This window comes from Arvicanthis niloticus, chromosome 6 (assembly GCF_011762505.2).
Source record: "Arvicanthis niloticus isolate mArvNil1 chromosome 6, mArvNil1.pat.X, whole genome shotgun sequence".
Lineage (NCBI taxonomy): Eukaryota > Metazoa > Chordata > Mammalia > Rodentia > Muridae > Arvicanthis > Arvicanthis niloticus.
In genome coordinates this window covers 24,034,998-24,057,123 of record NC_047663.1, presented here as the reverse complement: position 1 = coordinate 24,057,123, position 22,126 = coordinate 24,034,998, and the positions used below count along the sequence as shown (strand labels likewise).

The 22,126-nt window shown below is 53.1% G+C and overlaps 1 protein-coding gene across 2 annotated transcripts; it reads left to right on the top strand.

Moving 5' to 3' along the window:
* Nucleotides 1-137: 137 nt before the first annotated feature.
* On the top strand, nt 138-21,976 carry Stard3 (StAR related lipid transfer domain containing 3). 2 transcript variants are annotated; one of them, XM_034504350.2, is made up of 15 exons: nt 138-289; nt 12,876-13,148; nt 15,865-15,942; nt 16,305-16,382; nt 16,503-16,556; nt 17,273-17,390; nt 17,546-17,644; nt 17,861-17,916; nt 18,272-18,364; nt 19,036-19,098; nt 19,220-19,315; nt 19,595-19,674; nt 19,751-19,855; nt 20,793-20,886; nt 21,312-21,976. In XM_034504350.2, the coding sequence occupies exons 2-15, from the start codon at nt 12,927-12,929 to the stop codon at nt 21,414-21,416; spliced, it is 1,341 nt and encodes a 446-aa protein (XP_034360241.1). In that variant the 5' UTR covers nt 138-289; nt 12,876-12,926; the 3' UTR covers nt 21,417-21,976. The 2 variants fall into 2 exon arrangements, with proteins under 2 accessions (XP_034360241.1, XP_076791957.1); XM_076935842.1 differs by lacking the exon at nt 138-289 and adding an exon at nt 10,766-11,017.
* The last annotated feature ends 150 nt before the right edge of the window (nt 21,977-22,126 follow it).

The following is a 22,126-nucleotide window of genomic DNA, read 5'->3' as shown; positions in this document are numbered from 1 at the left end:
CCATGACACCCTGGAGTTCTTTCTCCCGTTTCTGCACTATTTTACACGGTCTAACTTTGGTCGCGGCTCAACTTCCGGACCTTGTCTCCGAGGCTCCGGGTGGAGAGGGGCGGTTCTAGGGCGGAGCTTCAGGGTCACACGAATCCCGGTTTGCCTTGGGGGCGGGCTCGGGCTCAGCGGCGGAAGTAACGCCGCTGGGAGATCTCCTTCCGCTCCGAGGAGTTGCCTGGCCGTGGAGCGGGACTGCGGCTGAGGCAGGAAGAGTGGGGGCCGTGGTGACATGAAGCAGGTGGGTCCTGCAGCGGCCACTGGGACCGGGTGGTGGTAGGAGAGCTGTCTCTAACCGACGGATCCCGCTTCCCTGCCGGTTGTCCGTCTTTGGTTCGGTCCGACCCTTCCCACACCCCTAGCGCTCCGGGTTCCGCCCCCTTCCTCTCCACTCGCTGCTGCGCGCGCAGGGTTGGGCATGGGGGGTGTCTTGGTCCTTACCCAAGAGGTCCGGAGGACGTCTGTGGTCGCTTTCCTAAGCCTTCTTTATAGTAAGAGGAGAGGCAAGGAGTCGGTATCTGAGTGTTATGGGGCAGGATTGGGTGTGGGAAGGGGTCAGAATCAGGGAAAAAACCATAGTAATAGCCTGCCTCTCTGCCACCCACTGTTTCCCACAACTTCCGTTGGAAACATCCACGCATAACTTCCCAATGATATCAGAAAGAATCTTTAAACTTTTCTCAGAAGTGCCTGCTACTATTGCCTCTCATTCCTGACATGCCTCCACCCTTTAAACTCCCTAATATTTCCTGATTTTTCCTCTTGCCTCTCTGACAAGAAGTCAGAAGTACTGCTTTACATTCTCTCTGGCCCAACCCGCCCCTCTGTACTCTGATCTTGGATGGCCTCATCTACTGTCGTAGCATCAGGTCCACGTCCATTGAATATCCAGATTGACGATACCAGCACATCCCCTTCCTGGGGCTCCAAATTAGCTGTCTGTCAATTATGCCTATGGGATACCTCCACTTCAGGAGGTGCTCACATGTTTCAAACCTGAGCTGATCTTTTCTCCGTAAATTCTTCCACTCTTGTCTTATCCAGGAGAAAAGCTCCGGAATTGTCTTAACCTCCTTTATCCTGTTTGCCCAGAGGTGCCAGTATAGCTAACTCCCTGAACCTTCTCTGTCACCACCCTTGTGTCTCTCACCATTTCCAGCAGCTTGTGGTCCTAAATGCTTGCAGACTTTTGGATCACAAGTCTGACTATGTCACTTGCTTCCTTAAGGCCCTTTGCTTGCTTCCCATTGCCTGTGGGGAAACTGTTGAGGAGCCTGCTCTGTGTTCATGTTTACTGTAAGATGTGCCTTGCTCACAAAGGGTTCTTCTTGTCGCAGTGCCTTTGTATACATCAGCACCTTTCCTCTCTGATCTGCTGGGCCTCCTTCTGACTTATCCTTCAGTGTCCTGCTCAGACAGCACCACCTCCACCCCACCCGCCTCCACCCCAAAGGTTGGCCACCTGCCCCTCTGTGTACTCCAAACACCCTTAGTATCATAGCTGAGCCGCAGACCCATGCACCAGCCTGCTTGAGTTTTGATATTGTTTTGAGACCTTGATGAAGTCAGTATCTTCCTTTCTTCATTTGGAAGATGAAGATAGTAATGTGCCTACCTTGTAAAGGTGTGAGAATAAATGAAGTACAAACATTAGTTAACATATCTTGTGCAAGGCACGCTAGGTCACTGGTTATGACTTAATTTCATAAGCTACTTGAGAATGGTTGGTATGGCTTGCTCCTCATTCTGTCTCTGGGTCCTAAGTGAAATCCTGGACTCACCGGGAACAAGATCTGGATCTACTGAGTAAAGATTCAGGGGTGAAAGAGATCCAGGCTTTGGAGTTTTGTTTCCAGCACTGCCAAAAAATAAAAAATAAAACAATAGCCAGCCTGGCACACTGGTGGCACACGCCTTTAATCCCAGCACTCACGAGGCAGAGGTAGGTGGGTCTAACCTGGTCTACGGAGTTCCAGGATGGCCAGGGCTACACAGAGAAACCCTGTCTTGGGGGTGGGGTGGGGGTTGGGGTTGGCTGAGAGGCCGCTCAGGAGCAGAACATTTGCTCTTGACCATGGACGTTTCTTCAGTTCTTTGCTGCTCTTCTGCCTTCATGGATGCCCATCCCCCTCTCCTCCACCCGAGATTGATCCTCCTGGGCCTCAGAAAGTCCCTCCACCTTGTGGCTTCACTTCCTCTCACTGTAGCCCAGGTCCGATGCTTCTTTCTCTGGGGGACATGGGCCCTTGTTTAATACCTTTCTGGAAGCACCCATCACATCAGGCCAGTGTGGATTTATGTCAGTCTTCCTCACTAGACCTGGTGACCCTGATAGATAAAGCCAGAGTCTGTCACACTGTAGACTCTCCTGTGTTCTGCTGTTAGCTGAGCTCACACACACCTGGGCTCACTGGAAGATTGCAATGTGGGTTAAGACCAGACAATCTTGTGGCTGGATGGCTCCTCTCACTCAGTTGAATGCTAGTGGGGTTTTTTTGTTTGTTTGTTTGTTTTTTGTTTTTTGTGGGGTTTTTTTTGCCTCTTTTCTGCTGGTGAGGAAGCTGAGGCTTGAGGGAGGTTGGTTCAAGTCACTCAGTAGAGATTTAAAGATGTGTAGCTTAATTTCAGATGCATAGCCATGTCCCAGGCACTGCCTCTGTCCCAGCATCCAGGAGAGCAGCTGGCACATCAGCGGGACAGAGGACAATGGATAGCATGCCATTTTGTTGGCTGTGTGTTCCTCTGAATGTTTTCTAGCTGGACTACGGCAAATGTAGGCTTTTGTCTGGCCAGAGCTGGGCCTGGGAGGAGCCTATGTGCTCAGGCCTTTTCATGGAAGAGCTCACAGCTCTCTGAGGTGATGGCCCTTTCCAGGGTGACTCTAGGAACTTGACTTCCTCAGCCTCAGTTTTTACCCAGGATCACTAAAGAATGGAGTGGAGTCTGACTCACCAGCCCCTGAGCGGGCCAGAGGTCACAGAGTCACTGAGCTAGGGGCATCCTAGAAGGGCAGGGTCAGGGCAGGGGCTGAGCAAGTCTGACACATGTGATGGGCTTTCCAGTTAGTGTGTGGTCAGAACCGCGTCTAGGAAGGAGTGACCGGTTCCTGTGCTAGCCTGACTCTCCTCTTCCTACTTAACCCAGGGAAAGGGGAAATGGAAACTACTTTGGGTTTGCAGTCATGTTTCTTACTGCTGCTGTGTGTCCTGTTCTCTTCAAACTTTCAGGTCCCCAGGGTCAGGGACCTTCACAAGCCCTCTGTGGGTGTGTGACTAAGGAGCCTGATGTCAGTCGTTCCTAGGCTGAGGGCAGGAGTCATCGAACAGGAGAGCTATCCCTGATAAACTTCTTGAGGCAGAGTCCTCCTAGCCAGCAGGCCAGACAGCCCTTTGGTTTGGGCACAGTGCCCTGCTGCATCTGCCTGGCCCTGGCCTGCATCTTGTGGCGGGGAATGGCAGGAGGAGCGATCAGAACTTACACTTCCGTAGAACAGATACCATGCAGGTGGAATTTTTCAATCCTTCAAGCTCCCTTAGGGAGGTCCTCTCTGATCTCCTTTTTACAGAGAAGGACACTATGGATGACTTGGGCAAGGACACAGCCCAAGAAGGGGTGGCCCTGGGCTTTTGGTTTCAGGTCTAATGCTGACCCCAGAGCTTTCCAGTTCCGGGCAGAACTCACACTTCCATAGAAGAGCTTACTTAATAGATAACCTGTGGCTTGCCACTGTGACCTGGGCAGCCGAGGCTCAGGTCTAGCAATGAGATAAGGGTGGTGCTGGCCTGGAGTCCTGAGGTCAAAAGAACTCAGATGGCAGAGGAAAGCTTTGCCTCTGAGGTGGAGGTGCCAGCAGTGCAGGAGGTTGTTCTGGAATGAGGAAGTGAGGAGCCTGCTGTGCCATGTTTGGGAGCAGCCCTCAGTTGTATGGGGGTCAGGTATTAAACCCCACATCTAGAGAAGAGAGCCAGAGTCTCTCCTCCTTCTTAATGTTCCTTATCCAAGGGACTTAGCTCACCTAGGCCTTTTTCCTTGCATTGCCACAGGGCAGCCACCCTGCATGCAGGTGCCTGGGAAATCAGCTCTTGTGTCTGCTGTGGAGGAGCTTCCTGGGCCCTGAGCAGGGCAGGATGCGGGATGGGCAAGATCCAGTTTCAGGAAGATTGCTTTGAGGGCTGGGCACGAGTAACCCTGTGCATCCCAACATATGTCCGGGAGAGAAGTCTGTAAATAACCACCCGCACATTTCCTGGTCTGCTTCTCAGGGAGCGCAGCAGTGGGCAAGGGAGTGTAACTTCCAGTATGAGAAAATGGCAGGGAACCCAGAAGACAGCAGAGTTAGAGTAAACAAGTGCTATGACCAAGAAGAAAGCCAAAGAGCGGATGGAGCTTGAATAGGGGGCTCTAGAAAGTTCTCTCTACAGGGTTGCATCCACAGAAACCAGAATGGAGCAAGGGGACAGCAGTGCAGGAGTCCTGGATGGAGTTGAAACCAAGTTGTTGTGTCCAGGGACAGTGAGGACCAGTGTGGCTGGAGTGGAGAATTTAAGGGAGAAGAGACAAAGGGCGGGGTGTGTGCTGTGGGCCATAGTGGGGACTGTGGCTTTTACTCTGCTTGCTCTGGAAGCCACTAGAGGATTGGGACGTTAGGAGATGTCCAACCTTACAGGGTTCCTGTGGCTGTTGGGTTAAGAGTAGACGCTACTCAAGTACAAGGAGGAAGGAAGGAGATAGAGCCATGAGAGATGGCTCAGGCGGGTGACATGGGGGTAACTGGGAAGAGGGTATATACTGGCTGGATTCGGGAGGACCAGCCCAAAATTTTGTTGGTGGTGCTGAGCTTGCTGGGAGCTAGTGAAGCCTCCTGTGTGATGGGTCAAAGCTCAGTGGAAAGACCCCTGGGGTGGGTCAGCTGTGCTCTCTTCCCTAAGGTATCCGTGGGCGGGGTTTGTCTCCTCCTTCCTAGGGGGCTATCCTTACCTCTCCTGGAGGGTATGTGATGAGTGAGGGAGATTGTGTATGGGGTGGTTCCGAGGGCCATTACCAGCTGGAGCTGCCTCCTGTGTGCTTGCAACAGGACACAGACCAGGGCTAACCCAATACCCAGTCCTGACCCAAAGACAACTCAATGGATTCTTTTTTTTTCTGCAGAAGAGACAGGTGTGTCAAGGATGTTCCTTGAGCCATCTCTGCAGGTCTAGGAGGTACTGCTGTTTGTCCCATTACAGCAGAGGGGGATCCACTCTGAGAGAAGTGAGAAGCCAGTGCTTGATCTTTCTCCCAGCTTTGAGCCCATTTCTCAGCTGGCTTCTCTGACTCCCCTGCATGTACCCTCAAGTCCCCCATAGCAACCCCAAAGACTTACATTTCTTGGGGCACACAGAGCCTCCTAGGGTGAACTGCCTGTCCGTCCTTAGGAAGTATTTGGAATTCTTACAGAATCCACTGTTCTGGGCACTTCCGTTTCTTTGTATTGCCAGGCAGTTAAGGTAAGACAGTATTCCCAGTCTGCAGGAACAAGAGCAGAGGCTTAGCCAGTAGGTCACAGGAGCCCTGGCACACACTTGTCTTGGGCAGGAAGTGCCCACTGGAAGCGGTAGCCCACAGGGTATGGAGCTGCAGGCAGGTGGCTGGGGCCTCTGGCCTGGGGAAGAAAGCTATAAGAACCCTCTCTGTGTTCCCGACACTTGAAGGTCCACTTTTCAAGGTTGGGGTCTTCCTATCTGCTTCCCCCGTCTGCATGGGGGAGTGACAAGGAGGGCTTGTGCTAAGGAGCCATCCTGGCATACTCCCTAAATCCTCTACAGGGAGCCAGGGCCGGCCAACTTCTGCCCCCACATTAACCTGGGGATCTACCTATGCCTGGAGGGGGAGTCACTTGTCCTTTGCATGACCAGGGATAGGAATGAGGGGCTGGAGAGCTTGCTTTGCGACACCCCACAGATTGGTTGTATAGTACATCTTTGAACCCAGACCTTTCAGGGTGGCTTTTCTTGCCTGTCACCACCAAACTCCCTGTTTCCCTTTTATGTGCTACACGTGTGCCTCAGCCTCTGCTCAGGCCCTTGCCTCCCCGAACCCCTGACACATGTACAGATAGCATCCCTGGGATATAGAAGTTTAATGCCTCTAGTGTTTGCAGAACTAAGCTGTAGAACTTCCGGTGGGTTTGGGGAGGAGCCAGTAGGCAGGAGAGTGTACAGTCAGTATGTGTGATAAAATATGTAACCAAAATTTTGCCAATTTAACACTCTTAAGTATATAGTCCAGGTGTGATATATATATCTCTGGCTGGAGAGAAATGGCTCATCAAGAGCACTTGCTGCTTTTCTAGAGACATGGAGTTCATTCAGTTCCCAGTATTTGGCAGGCTCAAAGTGGCCTGTAACTCACCAGGAGTAATGCACACCTTTAATCCCAGCACTTGGGAGGCAGAGGCAGGCGGATTTCTGAGTTCGAGGCCAGCCTGGTCTACAGAGTGAGTTCCAGGACAGCCAGGGCTACACAGACAAACCCTGTCTTGAAAAACCAAAACCAAACCAAACAAAATAAATGGCCCGTAACTCCAGCACTGTGAATCCAACACCCTCTCTGGCCTTCAAGGACACTCACATGCACGTATACATACATATACTTACATAAAAATAATAAAAAAATGCTTTTAAAAAATACATCTTAGGAGGGGCTGGAGAGGTGGCTGAGTGATTAAGAGCATGGATTGCTCTTCAAGAAGACCTGAGTTCAAGTCCTAGCGTCCACTTGCATGGAAATTTACAAACATCTATAACTCCAGTTCCCAGAGACCCAATGCCCTCTTTTGGCTTCTGAGGGTACCAGACATGCATGTGGTGCACAGACATACATGCAGGCAAAACACATACATAAATAAAATTAAAGAAAAAAAAGAAGCTTAGGGCTAGGGACCCAGCGCCATTGTAGAGTGTGGCAAACACGGAACACTAAGCTTACTTAGTCCCCAGCGCTGCATAAACAGGTAGCACTCACCTGTAATCCCAGCACATGGGAGGTAGAGGAAGGAGGACCAAACGCTCATTGTTATTCTTGGCTACACTGTAAGTTTGGGTCCAACCAGAGACACATGAGATTGTGTCTCAGGGCAGAGCCCTCCCTCAGTGTATGAGATTCTGGGTTATATCTCCAGTACTAAGAAAAGTTAAAATGATGGCGTTGAGAAGACGGAGTCTCAAGAAGACCACAGGGCCAGGCTCTGAGCGCTCTCCTCAAGTCCTTTCCGTCTTGCTTACATATTTGCTTATGGTGCTGGATCTGGGTGTATCGGGCAGCTGTGCTTTACCACAGAGCGGCATCCTTTGCATTTGCCACAGTCCGTCTGCTCAACTCAGCATCCCCATTGCGAGCTGGGCTTCTGCCAGTGTGTCCCAGGGCCAGTAAGAGAGCAGGTGAGGTTGCGATGACCCCTTCCTCAGGACCCACAGGAGCTGATCCACTATGCTCACACACCTGCCTCCGCCTCCCACTTCCTCCTCTTCCAGCTCTTGCCGCCCTCCCAGCCTTCTCTCTGCTTCCTTTCCACTCTCTCAAGCCTTCACAGCCCAGCTACCGCAAGCACACAGGTGTCAAGTCTGCAGCCATCCCAGGAGGACTGCCTCATGCTAAGTGTGCTCTCCCTCCTGACACCTCGAAGGTGCTTGGTGGGTGCTGTGACAGTAGGCAGTTCATTTCTGCCTCCCTCAAGCTATTCTGGTGGCTATAGGCCTCTGCCCTCTGGGCCAAACAAGTGCTTGGGGGACTCCTAGGGTTAGGTCCAGGTCAAGGTGGTTTCTACTGTGAGCCAGCAGCAGGTCTGGCTACCAAAGCCTTTTGAAGCCAGTGTCCCAGGAGGGCCATGCTGGACTGGAGGAATGGCTGCTGTGTAGGTCTCTACCACAACTGCTGCCCACAGCAGACTAGATTTGGGTTTTTGTAGCTTAAGATGGAAGCTTGTGCATGCTAAGCGTGCCCTCTACCCCTGAGTACACCTGGCTACCAGAAATCTGATTTTTATTAGCTTTTAATCTGAAGATTTAGATAAAGCTCCATTCATTTATTTGCTTATTATTTATTCATTCATTTATCTATTTTCTCTTGCTTAGAAGCAGAAGTTTGTAAATAGGCCTTGTCACAGGGCCTCAGAGTCAGCCTTGGTCTCCTCTGGGGGCCAGTGCTCCAGCTCTTTGTGGACTTTGAGCTGTTTTTTTTTTTTTGGAGGGTGGCTCTTGGCCAGCTTCCCCTCAGCCGCTCTCTAAGCCCCAGTGCATGGCTCCCACGTGCTGGCATCTTCAGCTCTCCAGGCCCCCAGCACCTCTGCTCTCAGCCCCATCTGAGTCTCTCACCCGCCGCCACAAGGATGTCTGGGTGTAAGTGTCAGGGTGGTTGCTGCTCCAAGCCTGTCTCACACCCAAGCTGCTGCCACACAAGTCCTGTGCCCAGGGAGGGACGGGAAAGCCAGGGACAAAGATAGACAGACGGAGAAACGGACCAGGAGTGGAGAAGTGAGATTGGAAAAGAAAGAGAGAGGCACAGAGAAGGTTAGAGACACTCAGAGCGGCTCCGGAATGGGAGAGAGCTAGAGATGAAGGCCCAGGCAGATACGGGTGACAGTATTTCCTGTAGGCTGTGGGCAAACAGGCGTTCTTATGCATTACTGCTAGGAATGCCAACTGTCAAGGGAATCTGGCAGTGCCCAACTCAACCACAAATGAGGGATGACCCAGCAGTCCTGCTTCTAGGGAATCTGTCTGGATGGCACACTCCGGACAACGTGGACGCATACACATACACATCATTCAGTGCCGCGTCTCTGGTCATTACAAATATAAATGTTTGTTCATAGGACATGGATCCAGTAAGAGGTAATTCGTCTGTCAACTGCAGCTAGGCCTTGCCAAGCACGTGCACAGCCCTGTGTCGGTCCCCAGTTAGAGAGTGGGGGGGGCGGTGTATAAATAGAGCACCAAGGCTCCTGTCGGAACTTGACTGTTAATCCCAGCTCTCAGGAGGCAGGAGTGGATTTTGAGTTTGAGGTCAGCCTGGCCTATGTAGGGAGATCTAGTCTTTAAAAAAAAAAAAAAAAAAAAGTACCACAGGGCAATACTTGGGAGGTAGAGGCAGGCAGATCTCTAAGTTAGAGACCAACCTGGTCTACAGATCAAGTCTCAGAACAATCAGGACTGTACAGAGAAACCTTGTCTCGAAAAATAAAAACAAAATAAAACAAATAAAAAGTACCAGTCAGCTCTATAGACAAGTGAAGAATTCCTTTATAAAGCTGGGTGTGATGGGCTGTAGCTTAGCTGGGAGGGCGCATGCGTGCATTCAGCCCCCATCACCACATGCGTGTGTGTATGGTGGTGCGCACAACTAATCTAGTCAGTGAAGGCAAGAGGATCAGCAACTCAAAGGCATCCTTAGCTACATGCATAATTCAAGGCAAATTCTTAGACACATAAACCCCCTGTCTCTAAAAACAAAATAGGGCTGGTGAGATGGCTCAGTTGTTAAAAGAGCTTGCTGCCAAGCCTGATGACCTGAGTTCGATTCCTGGGGCCCCCATATGGTAAGAGGAGAGAACCACCTCCATTAGTTATTCTCTAACCTTGGCATGCATACTACATGACACGTGTCCCCCGTGAGCCTGCATACGTGCACACCCAAAAGAATAAGCGGAGAGATGTCTCAGTGGCTAAAGGTATTCTCTCCTCTTCTAGAGGACCCCAGTTCATGCCAGGGGTAGTGGAGCACACCTTTATACCAGCACTTGAAAGGAGAGGCAGGAGGGTCTCTGGGGGTTCCAGGCCAGCCTGGTCAACATAGTAAATTCCAGAACAGCTAAAGCGACACAGTGAGACACTGTCTCAAAAAAAAAAAAAAAAAGAGAGAGAGAGAGAGAGAGAGAGAGAGAGAGAGAGGACCTGGGTTCAATTCCGAGAGAGAGAGAGAGAGAGAGAGAGAGAGAGAGAGAGAGAGAGAGAGAGAAAACCTGGGTTCAATTCCCAGAACCCACATGGCAGCTCACACCCTCAGTTCCAAGGGATCCGACATCCTCTTCTGACCTCCATAAGCCCTAGCCAGGCCACACATGCAGGCAGAACACCCATACACATCACACATTACAGTAATAATTTTAAAACAAGATATGGATTGTGTTGTGTCCCTGACAAGGGATGTGTTGGAGTCCTACCACTCCTGTGCTTCAGGGTATGACTTTATCTAGAAATGGGCCATCGTAGATGTGATGCAGTCGTCCAGGAGCAAGTAGGCCCCTAATCTAAAAAGACTGGTTCTGTGTGACTGGTGTCCTTACAAGATGACAGAGCCAGGGAGAGTGCTTTGTGAGAGTGTGGCAGAGTCAGGCTGAGTTAGATCAAGCCAGGGAATGCCAGACTGCTTGCTGTGCACCACCAGAAGCATGGGTGCCAAGCACTGCAGACGGCCCTGCTGGCACCTTGACTTCAGACTTCTAGACTCTGGAAGCTGGGGAGGGCATGATGGTTCTATTTTTTTAAAACTTGTTGTTTGTTATGTTTTCTTCTTCTCTTTACTTCCTTGTGTTGCTGGGGGTTGAACTCTGGGGTTCTGGCACATGCTAGTCAGGGGTTCTATTTCTGGGCTACATCCGCACCCCAGATTCCTATAGGGAGTTGTTCTGGGTTTGGGTTTTTGTGAAGCAGATGAGGGGGAGGATGGATCTCACTGTTTCCCAGGCTGGCTTTGAACTCCTCTTCCTTCCCCAGCTGGATTATAGGCACAGTCACTCTGCACAGCTCAGATTCCTCTTCCATGCAAGCTGGGCTCGGGCACAGCTCGATTGGCAGAGTGTTTTGTTCCCAGCATGCACTAAACCCTGGGTTCAGTTCCCAGCTCTCAGAAGGTGGCAGGAAGATCAGAAGTTCAAGACTGTCCTTGGCTCCGCAGGCCTGGGCTGCACGAAACCCTGACTTCAAACAAAGAGGCAAGCAAACATCTAGGAGAGAGATAAAAGAAAGAGGAAAAATAAAAGTGAATTCTAAGCCACTCTGAAATGCAGATGAGAAAGGGACAGGAGATGGAGGGAAGACACAGGAAATGTCACCAGCCCTGGAGTGAAGGACGTATGTGCTGAGTCTGTAGTCTGGCCTCAAGCCACTGGTGTCTGTGGAGAGTCCCAGTGCCCCTGGTGTTACATCCCCTCTGCTGATGGCTCTCTTCTGGAGCAGAGCCCAGCTTTCCCCAAGTTCGCTCTAGGAGGTTGTGTAGAGAAGAGTCCTTGGGTCTGGGAGCTGGCTTTGGGTTCTCTATGGGAGAACAGTCTCTCTCCCTCTATTTGTGGGGTCCGCTCAGAGGCAGAGGGATGCACCTTCTGCTGGCCACAAACCAGGTCCCCTTTAGGACTTGGTAGGTTAAGGACCCGAAGGTGTCAGACAGAAAAGAGGTTTAACAGAGACATCAACAGATCATAAAGGAGGGTGCTCCATCCTCCCTCTGCAAATCAGGGACAAGTATCTAGGACTCACTCCCCTTCACTAGCCAAACACCCCACCACCACTGCCCCCGCCTCCCCCCTCCCCCCCAACTCTCAAGATGCCGTGTTGATGCCTGCTGGAGCTGGTCAGTCTCTGCCTCCCAACAGGTCTTCCTTTCTCTCACCCAGGGGACATTGTCCCTTGAAGCTCGGCAGATTGGTGCAGCAGGGACCCTAGGCATGGGGCCTCATGGCATCAAAGGGCTCAGGCTCACTTTGCCCATGTAGTCCACCAGTCCCGCAATTCACAGGATGTTCAGGGCTAGATCAGTGCCCTCAGCCCGGTGCCTTGGCCATCTCACCTGTATGAAGGTTCATCCTGTCCTGCTTGGGCATGACCATGGACCATGTGGACGCTGGGCAACCACAGTGGGTTAGCCTTGGCAGTGGCAGGATTAGGATTAGTCCCATTTCTCCCTGCTGTGCCTCATGGAACCGAGGGCCAAGAGACCTTCTGGAGTGTTCACTTGTCCAGCATTCAGTTACGAAGCACCTGCTGTATGCCAGGCGCGGTGCCAGGCTCATGGGAGACAGCAGTGACCAAGTCAGTCAAAGCCCTATGCCTACCCTTGACGACACTGTCCAGTGGGATGGAGGGACCTGACTGAAGACCCAAGTGGCTGTGCTAAGTCAGGATCAGGGTGCTGCCCAGCTAGAAGAACTTGCCAGAGTGCCTACCCTACCTTACCCCTCTGCCAGGACTTGGGGAGCTGAGGGAGGGTAGGAGGTGGGAAAATAGGTTCCTGCCTTGGAAACTTCCCCCAGCTGCCTTGTGAAGAAGGGGTTGTTGAACATGAAGAGTTGATAGTAGTTGGGCCTAGGATGGGCTGTTAGAGAGCGGGGGGACCAAGATGTCCGCCAGCCAGGCACACTAAGGCACTGCTGAGAGTCCCTCCCAGTTGCCATGGATTAGGGGTGGAGGGGCTGGCTGGCTGCTGGAGGGAGTGTGCTTTGTGCTTTGAAAACAAAGAACAGAGCCTGGGGCCTCTTCTCCTGGGGTGGGGGCGGAGGCCAGCCAAAGGCTGTTGACAGGACCCGAGGCTAGCCTCAGTCTGTGCAGGAACAGACTGTGTCCCCAAGATTCAGAGGTCAGTAAGTGCCCACTTGGGGATGCCAGAACCTGCAAGCTGCAAGACAGCAGGGGATGGAGGGGGAGCGGGTGCTTAAGTTTTGCCAGCTAGTAAAGTCTGGTGCATGAGGGGACTTACACAGAGCTGTGGGTCTTGGTGTAGGGCTAGGGGTACCTGGGGTTGGTATGGAAAGGGGTGGCATTCCTGGGACCCTGACAGCCACTTCCCTCTTCTCCCAGCCCTGCCGCTGAGGCTCCGTTGTCCCCACTTCAACGTGGGGTCCCACCAGGATGAGCAAGCTGCCTGGTGATCTGGCCTGTGACTTGGAGCGCAGTTTGCCAGCCCTGGCCTCCCTGGGCACCTCACTGTCCCACAGCCAGAGCCTCTCCTCCCACCTCATCCCACCGCCTCTGGAGAAGCGCAGGGCCATCTCTGACGTCCGCCGCACCTTCTGCCTCTTCGTCACCTTCGACCTGCTCTTCATCTCCCTCCTCTGGATCATCGAGCTAAATGTAAGTGGGGGCCATGTTTTGAGGGGGGCAGGCCCCTGCTTCTTAGTTCACCCGTTTGGCACATGGGAGGGATGTCTCACCATGGGGTTGATATCTGGGTTAATGAAGGATAGGAAGTAAGAACAGCCGGATTTGCCTTCCACATTGAGACAACGGGGCCTGAAGGTGGGGGACCAGAGGGGTTGGCATTTGTCCTAGACTCCCAAGAGCCTGAAGGAGCCTAGTTGAACGGTCTCTAGCTCCTAAGCTATGCGGTTAGCCTATTTGCCATACTGCCCCCTAGTGGGGACTCTGCAAACAGGCGGAGACGCACCTACAGCCCCGATGGGGACGTTTCCCCTTCTCCCTGGCTTACTTTGCTCTCTGGCTCAAGTTTACCCATTTATTCAGCAAACATGCTTTGCGGCCCTCCTGTGTCCCAGGTGCTATGCTAAAGGGGGCAAAAACTTCAGTTCCTGGTTGGTGGCCCTGGTTTTGGGGACTGCTGCCTGACCGTCTGGAGATGAAGCTGCCTCAAGTTCAGCGTCCACATCCGAGCCTTGTCACTCACAAAGTCAGGATCCCCCAAGCAGGATATCCCAGACCTGGGCGAGCCTCGGTTTCCTCTCTGTTAACTGTGGGCTCAGTGCTCCCGTCAGAGTTATAGTTGATGGAGGTCCTTTTTCTAGGCCCCAAGCCTGGCCTCTCTTTATATCAGTGACTAGTTTGGGAAAGGGGTTAGTTAACAACAAGAAGGATGAAAAATAAATTTGGCTCTGGTCTTGTTGAGCTGGAGGGTGAGGAAGGGCTCTGAGGGAGGGTGAGCACCCGTGTGTATTCGAGATGAACTGGTACCCTTGGGGTGACGCTGGCACCAGTGAAGAGGGCATTGGGTCATCTTACTGGTCAACTGAGCTCCTAAGGCCCTACGGCATCTTCCTTTTGAAGGTCCCAGCTAGTAACCGAGCAACCCCACATCTCACCCACACCCCTAACCGAATACATATTTTATAACCAGAGAAGATGTGGGGAAATGTTGATAATTTTGCTTTTGAAATTCTTTGGCTGACAGCTGCGATTGCTCGGAAGTCATCATGCCTCCCTGAAAGTTCGTGCAAAGTGGTAGAACATACCCCACAGACATACTGCCTTCCCGAGTAAGAGAGGCTCTGAGTCTGGGTTTCACTCCTGGCAGAGTCAGGGCAACATTCCACTCGGCAGACAAAGGGAGACAGAGTGCGTGCATAGCCCTGGCTGGCTTTGAACCAGTGATTCACTTACCTCTCAGCCTCTACTGGCAGATAATCTACAGAGGAGTGTGCCGCTATGCCGGGCTGACAGTGTTGTAATCTCAGTGTTTTTGTTTTATTTTCTTATTTTGGAGAGAGAGAGAGAAAGAAAGAATGTATATATATATATTATATATGTGTGTGTATATATATGTATATGTGTATGTGTGTATATGCATGTATGTTTGTATGTATGTGTATGTATATATTTGTGTATGTGTGTGTATATATGCATGTGTGTATATGTGTGTGTGTGTGTGTGTGTGTGTGTGTTAGGGAGCACATCTCTTATAGAGTCAGTTCTCTTTTCCATCTTCACATGTGTCCGATGAAGCGTAGATGGTGAGGTTTGTTTGCGTCCCCAGGCAGCAGGCACCCTTACTAACAGCCATCTTGTTTGTTCCACTTAGGAGCTTTTAAAGGTTTCTAGTACTGGCTCACCCCAAGATCCAAGCTCTGTGGACTGAGCTTTTAACATGTGGCCCCAAGCTGGGTGTGACACACATCTGTAATCCTAGTATTTGGGAGGTAGAGGCCGGAAGACTAGGATTTCAAAGTTACTGTTGTCTGCATAGTGAGCTGGGATCCAGCCTGGACTAAACAGACGCTGGATCAGAGAAACTCCTCCAAGAAATCACTCCAGAATTCAGATGACCTGCAGAGTAGGAAGCCTCAAGTCTAGCTGATCATCGAAGAGTCTTTTGGGGCTCCATTACCAAAATCCTCCCCTCTCCCCAGGGCCTGGCATCCTCATTCCCCCTGAGGAGTTGGGATACAGTCTGGTTCTTGGAATCTGTCCAGATTCCCTTGTCTCTCAGATCCCTGGACATCGGAGTCTGAGCCAAGGTGTCAAGTGTCTTGGTGACAAACCATGGTGGGCTGGGCAGGGACGGAGCAAGCACTGCTGGGCTGACTTTTCATGCTGGCCTCTCGAGGCTCAGCAGCCGCAGGGTTGTGATGGCTCTCACTCATTAAGTACAAACCTGATTGATTGATTTGCCACCTGGGGCTCTGTCTGACACCACTACCCGCCCAGCCCCCCTCGTCCCACTCGGATGGTGGCGGGCAAGATGGAGAACCAGAGAGTGGGGAGAGAAATGGAATTATAGAATGGGGCGTCTCCAGGACCCATCTACTAGCTCTGCCTGGGTCTGCCGTCTCCCCTGCACAGCCCGCAGGCCTCTGGGCCTGTGTCTCCCTGGACAGTGTACTTGAACTCAGTCTGGCCTGTGTGGGCTGCCTGGATCCTTGAGGAACCAAACTGGTGTCAGAGGTCTTGGGCTGCTGCCTCGGTTCCCTTGTAGCTTCATGAGGCCTCTGGGTGGTGGCTTGTCATTTCTAACTCTCCTCCAGATGCCCTTGGCAGGGGCTCCTCTGCTTTACTGGGGAAGGAAGGAGCATCCTTCAGGTCAGTCCTCCCCCAGAGCCCTTCCTATCTCCCTCTACAGACCAACACTGGCATCCGGAAGAACCTGGAGCAGGAGGTGGTCCACTACAGCTTTCAGAGTTCGTTCTTCGACATCTTTGTGAGTGACCTCAGGCTCCCAGAGAGCTCAGCCAAGCACCTTTACCTGGGTTCTCCTCCACCCCACATCTAGTCCGGTAGGGGGAAATCGGCTCACCCTCTGGCAGCCCTCAGTCTTCACAAAGCTCTGAAGTGGGTCCCACCTTCAGAGAGCCCAAGGTAGGGGCGGGGAGATAAGATTTGGAGCAGTTTACATACAGTTTCACCAAGGAAACACTGAGTTCTGACCTCACCTGAGATGAGGTTACCCATGTGGGAGTGTGGAGCGGCAGGAGTGCCAGGGAGCAGTGCAGCAGCCGGCCGGGGAAGCCGGCCAGGGAAGCCAGCGGGCCTCTGATGTTCTCCCCTCCCCACACACACCAGGTTCTGGCTTTCTTCCGCTTCTCTGGGCTGCTCCTGGGCTATGCTGTGCTCCGGCTCCAGCACTGGTGGGTGATTGCGGTAAGATGCCATCTGCGGCAACTCCGAGGCCTTCCCTGGTCAGGGCTGGTGTGAGGGGTGTGTGAGAGGACGCCCTCCCCAGCCTCCGCCTTCCCTCCAGCCCCACTTTTTGCCCAGCAGGTCACCACACTGGTGTCCAGTGCATTCCTCATCGTCAAGGTCATCCTTTCTGAGGTCAGTGGCTCAGGATCTAGCTGGTCTGATAGGCATCCAGCCTGAGGGTGGGCTTCTCTTCTGGAGGGTTTGGGGTGTTTGCTCCTGCTGTGCTGGAGAGAAGGGAATCTTCTTCCTCATTATTTGCAGTGACTCATCCTTACTGGTTTCCCTAGCTTACACCGCTGTCACCCTAATGGTCAATAATTCTATACCGATACCTCTACCTAATTATCTATATCTGTGTATTTGAAGACAGGGACTGTAGCCCCTGCCTGGCCTGGAACTTAACGTGTAGACCAGGCTGGCCTTCAACTCATAGAAGTCTTCCTGCTTCTGCTTCCCTAGTGTACCACTCTACATGGCTCTCTTTTTCATTAAAACAGGATTTTATGTGATGGTAACCATGAACTTCTGTCCTCCTGCCTCTACCACCCCAGTTTGGATTCCAAGCATGTACCGCTTTGCTGACTTATAAAGTGCCAGGGAGGAGCCCAGAGTTTTGTACATGCGAGACAAGCTCTCTGCTACCTGAGCTACACCATCTAGTCAGAATCAGTTTTTCCTGCCACAGACATAATTCATCTTAGAGTCATGTGCCATAGCTGGTCCCTAAACAGCTGGCACCAGGAATAGGCTATACCGTGTCTGGCTAGCCAGAGCTGGTGGCCTCGGGAGAGGGCTCTAGTTTTGGGGGAACCCTTGTCATGGAATTCAGTCTTCTCCTTCTGTCTCAGTTGCTCAGCAAGGGTGCATTCGGGTATCTGCTCCCCATCGTCTCTTTTGTCCTGGCCTGGCTGGAGACCTGGTTCCTTGATTTCAAAGTCCTACCCCAGGAGGCTGAAGAGGAGAGATGTGAGTCTAGGGTTAGGGTGACCTGGGTTCTGAGGGGGCCCTCTCAGCTCTGAGAAATGCCTTAGTCTGAGCCATTCGCCACTTAGCAGCCTCTCTGAGCCCAAGGTGAGGAACTCTAGGTCTGGGGTAATAGCTGTCCTTGTCTCCTTCTGCAGGGTATCTTGCTGCCCAGGCTGCTGTTGCCCGTGGACCCCTGCTGTTCTCTGGTGCTTTGTCTGAGGGCCAGTTCTACTCTCCCCCAGAATCCTTTGCAGGTGAGAGCTGCTGTGTAGGGAGCTGCCTTCAGGGAGGAGCTGTGTGGGGAGCCAGGTAGGCTGGGCCTGTTCTCTCTGTTCCTTCTCAGGCTCCCTGGGGAAAGCCAGCAGCCCTCTCCCACACACTTTTAGCCCCCACATTCTGCACTCATCTGTGAACCCCACCACCTCCTACTCTCACTCCCCACCCCTGTCATCTGCTCTTGTTTTCAACAGGGTCTGACAATGAATCAGATGAGGAAGTCACCGGGAAGAAAAGTTTCTCTGCCCAGGTAATTCTCTGCCCACCTCTGCCCCACCCTTGGAACGGTCAGTGCTGGGCTCTCCCAGGCTGGACAGATTGCCCTGCAGAAGGTAGACCTTGGTCTGAGTGTGAGCTAGTGACTGTTGTTGGAGTGTCTGCCCTGCCACTGGCTGGTCAGGCCTGCTGGAGCCCCATGACTGGGGACTCAGGAACAGCAGTAATTCTACAGGCCACAGGAAGCATGCAGGGCCAGGGACAGCAACCTGGACCCCACATCCAGCTGGGCTGGCCTCTGGAAGGGTTGTGGAATGTGTGGAGAAAGAACAGGCTTGGAGCAAAAAGAGGACAGGCCCCCGACTGACCTCTTCTGTTCCCCTGGCCAGGAGCGGGAGTACATCCGTCAGGGAAAGGAAGCAACAGCAGTGGTGGATCAGATCCTGGCCCAGGAGGAGAACTGGACGTTTGAGAGGAGTAATGTAAGGAACCCCCCGCCCAACCTGGCTTACCTGCGCGTGGTAGGAGTTCACCCCTTTTCTGAGCCCTGAGAAGTGAACCTGAGGGCTGAGTAAACTGGAAGCATATCCCTGCCCCAGGGAGGTGGTGGGGTTCAGAATTGGAGCTAGCTGTAGTCTGAGGTCAGCCATTCAGCAGGAAGCTAAGCTGGACTGGACTCCGTCTCTCCGTTTCCCACAGCGCAGGCCTCACCTCCCTGATGTCTGGATCCCTGGGATCCAGGTTCTGAGGGGAAGCCAACCTCTGTCCTGTGTGTGGTATTTTGGTTCGTGATCAAAACAACATTATCTAAAAAGATTGCAGAGAGCCAGGGAAGCAGGGAAGCATGCCTGGGTCCTGCTGGCCGGTTCCTCTGGCAGCCCTTGGCAGCTTGGAGCCGTGCTTCTGGTTTCTCCTGGTTGCAGTCACAGCTGAGCGCCTGCCTTTCAACGTGAGCACAACGCAGGTCTCTGCACGTGCTCCTGCTTGCCGGAACAACCTTGTTCTAAGAGCTGCTAAGATGTCCCTAGACTCTGGAGCGTTCACTAAGCTGCTGGAAACCTACCTCGCCTGTCACCTGTTCCTGGGCCCAAAGTCCCCCTTACCCATCGCTGCCCTCCACCCTCCTCCCTGTCACGCTCTGTCCTTGCCACAGGAGTACGGGGACACTGTGTACACCATTGAAGTTCCCTTCCATGGCAAGACCTTCATCTTGAAGGTGAGTAGGTGAGGGGTCCCAGAGACACCCGCTCTGTCTGAAGTGCTCCTGCCAAGTCTCCCGACCAGAGGAGGTCACTTTTCCGGCATCACTCAGCCATGACACCCCCCCACCCCCCCAGACCTTCCTGCCCTGCCCTGCTGAGCTGGTGTACCAGGAAGTGATCCTGCAGCCCGAGAGGATGGTGCTATGGAACAAGACGGTGACTGCCTGCCAGGTGAGCCTCCCACGTGGGTCAGGGCACAGTCAAACATTCTTGCACCCGGTCTCCTCCAGAGGCTAGCATCTCTAGCTTCTCCTTATAGAGTAGGGGCTGCTGTGCTTGCCCCACGAGGCAAGAAGGATCAGTGTGCTTACCTTGTACCCAGCCCTGGGCCTGCAGGTAGCAGGTACTCTTACTACAGTGTCTCCAGCTGGGAGGCTAGTCCGGAGTTCCTGAGGTGCTGGGCCAATGTAGGGCTCCCCTGTACCTCAGATCTCCCTGGTTGGCCTTTAGATCCTACAGCGGGTGGAGGACAACACCCTTGTCTCCTATGATGTGTCATCTGGAGCCGCAGGTGGCGTTGTGTCCCCCAGGTGAGCACCCAGGTCCTCTCCTCTCAGCCAAGCCCCCCACGCTCAGGACCTCTGTGCTAACCTGCCTCACCCCCAGGGACTTTGTGAATGTCCGGCGTATTGAGCGGCGCAGAGACCGATACCTGTCATCTGGCATTGCCACCACACACTGCTCCAAGCCCCCCACGCACAAATACGTCAGGTGAGTCTGGCCTGCCTTAAGCTGTAAACAACTCAGGGTACAACGTACAGCTCAACAACTCCCCTCTAGCCCCCCACACTGAGGCTGAAGCCGTGTTCTAGTCCCTGCTTACCAGGCCTTGTCCATCCCAGCCTAACCCTGCTAATCTTCCTGCCTGCCACTGTGCCACCACCCTGAGGCTGGAGGGGGTGTGTGGCGTGGGCAGCTGGCTGCCTGGGATAGTCCCAGGAACAGGCTGAGTGGCGATGGCACTGGGTTCTGAGTTCACCTTCCCCCTTCCCGACCTCACTGCCTCGTCTGTGTGGATGGAGGGGAGTGGAGTTTAGACTCTCTTGCTTGTGGAAGGTGGGAAGGTACCCTAGCATTCCCTCCTGGCTGATCCAGACTGCAGTGCTGGGGTGCCAGGTAGATCTTATGTCCCCAAGAGGTGGAGACTTTTCAAGGAGTTGAGATGAGGGCTCTCAGCCTTGGCAGCAGTGGCCCTGCCTTGCTAGAGGAACAGCAGGCTGTGTCCTCTGTGTCACCTCTTTATCTGTGGCTTAAGCGTGCTCAGCAAAAAGGCCATGGGAGGTGAACAGTAGCCTGTGGGCCAGCTGCCTCCTGAAAAGACGCCCTCTTCTGGCCATGATGCTGGCTGGAGGTGATGAAAAGTGCCAGCCTAGGCCACTGTCTCCCAGTTACAGCTTACTGGACATGTCTGTACCGAGCAGATAAGAGCTGATTGGTGGTAAACTCCCTGCCGGCTGGGGTAGGCAGGGTGAGTGGGGGCAGAGGGCAGGTCCTGCTGCTCCTGGCACCGGCTCTGGGCCAGATTGAGGCAGGGAGGTAGTTCCTAGACTGTCCCTTTCACTATAGTCCAGCTGGGCCAAGGATAACTGTGAGTACCCGGGGCACTTGCTTTGTTCAGCAACCCTCCCCTGTGTATTTCTCTCCTTAGGGGAGAGAATGGCCCCGGAGGCTTCATTGTGCTCAAGTCAGCCAGCAACCCCCGGGTCTGCACCTTCATCTGGATTCTTAACACAGATCTTAAGGTGAGGCCATGGCCAGGAGCAGCATGGCTGTGGAATGCAGTCTGGCTGCTGTGTGGACGTGGTTCCTCTCTGCCTTACTCAGGGACCCCCCAGTTCCAGTTCCTGTCCTGGATTGGTGGCCAGGCCCAGTTGGCCTTCTAGCTTTGAACTGTGGGAGACACGTGACCTCCTTTCTCACTCCTGATTCCTAAGGCCCCAGGAGAGATGGCTGGCTGCTGGCCCACCCCCACCTGTGTCTGTTTATGTGGCTAGTGCCAAGACCTGGGTACAACATGTTCCTCCCTCCAGGAACAAGGGGAGAGGGGGACCCAGGCAGATTCCAGAACTACATCTGCCCCCTGGCCCAGGGTACCCCTACTAATGCGGGCTGCTAAGAGACCCTGCTGAAGGGGAGCTGTGATGTAACTTTCTCCTGCCTTCCCCAGGGCCGCCTGCCTCGGTACCTTATCCACCAGAGCCTTGGGGCCACCATGTTTGAATTTGCCTTTCACCTGCGGCAGCGTGTTGGAGAGCTGGGGGCCCGAGCTTGACCGAGTTCCCTCGCCACCCTGCGGGCCAGGGTTCTGTCCACAGCCTCCGGAGCCAGAAAGTGGAGTTGCTTGGGTGTCCTGCTGCTCATGAAGGACTTTGTGCTCCACAGCAGGTGGCACCTCATTCCCTGGCTGTTATCTTCCACCAGCCATACTGCCCAGGAACAGGGTCCTGAGCGGTTGTGGGGTTCAGTACCTGGACTTGGGGTTTCCCAGACTGAAGGAGCCAGGATTGTCTTGCTTATGCTGACGTAAAGTTTCTGCCTTCTGGAGGAGGAGACTGTCCCCCATGCCTCACTGGACATCTTAGACTTGGTCACAGAGGACCTGGGCTTGGGTAGGGCATCCCATTGCCGGTGTGAAGGTGAGGAAGCTCTTTAAGTTTTGTACCATTGGTGAAGGGGTCTGTGACCCTATTCCATACACATCGTGGGGACGTAAGGCAGGGGACGGCGCTGCCTTCCTGCCTCTCCATGCCCTTACACTCTACGGGGGCCTTCCTGGGGACCTTTGTAATGATTTGAGCCAATTAAAAACATGAAATAAAAATAAAAATTCGGGGTATGGTGGTACATTCCTTTAATCTCAGTACATGAGAGGCAAAGGCATCTTTGAGTTTGAGGCTGGCTTGGTCTGTATAGTAATTTCTAAGATAGCCAGGACTGCTCAGGTCCACCCTGTCTGCTCACAGATAAAAATTCGTTCAAACA

Excerpts from the sequence above, each read along its gene's own strand:
- Stard3 (XM_034504350.2), top strand. The coding sequence starts at position 12,927 with ATGAGCAAGCTGCCTGGTGATCTGGCCTGTGACTTGGAGCGCAGTTTG. Across the intron at positions 13,149-15,864 it reads TCTGGATCATCGAGCTAAAT|ACCAACACTGGCATCCGGAA; the intron begins GTAAGTGGGGGC and ends CTCCCTCTACAG. Across the intron at positions 19,099-19,219 it reads GCAAGACCTTCATCTTGAAG|ACCTTCCTGCCCTGCCCTGC; the intron begins GTGAGTAGGTGA and ends CCACCCCCCCAG.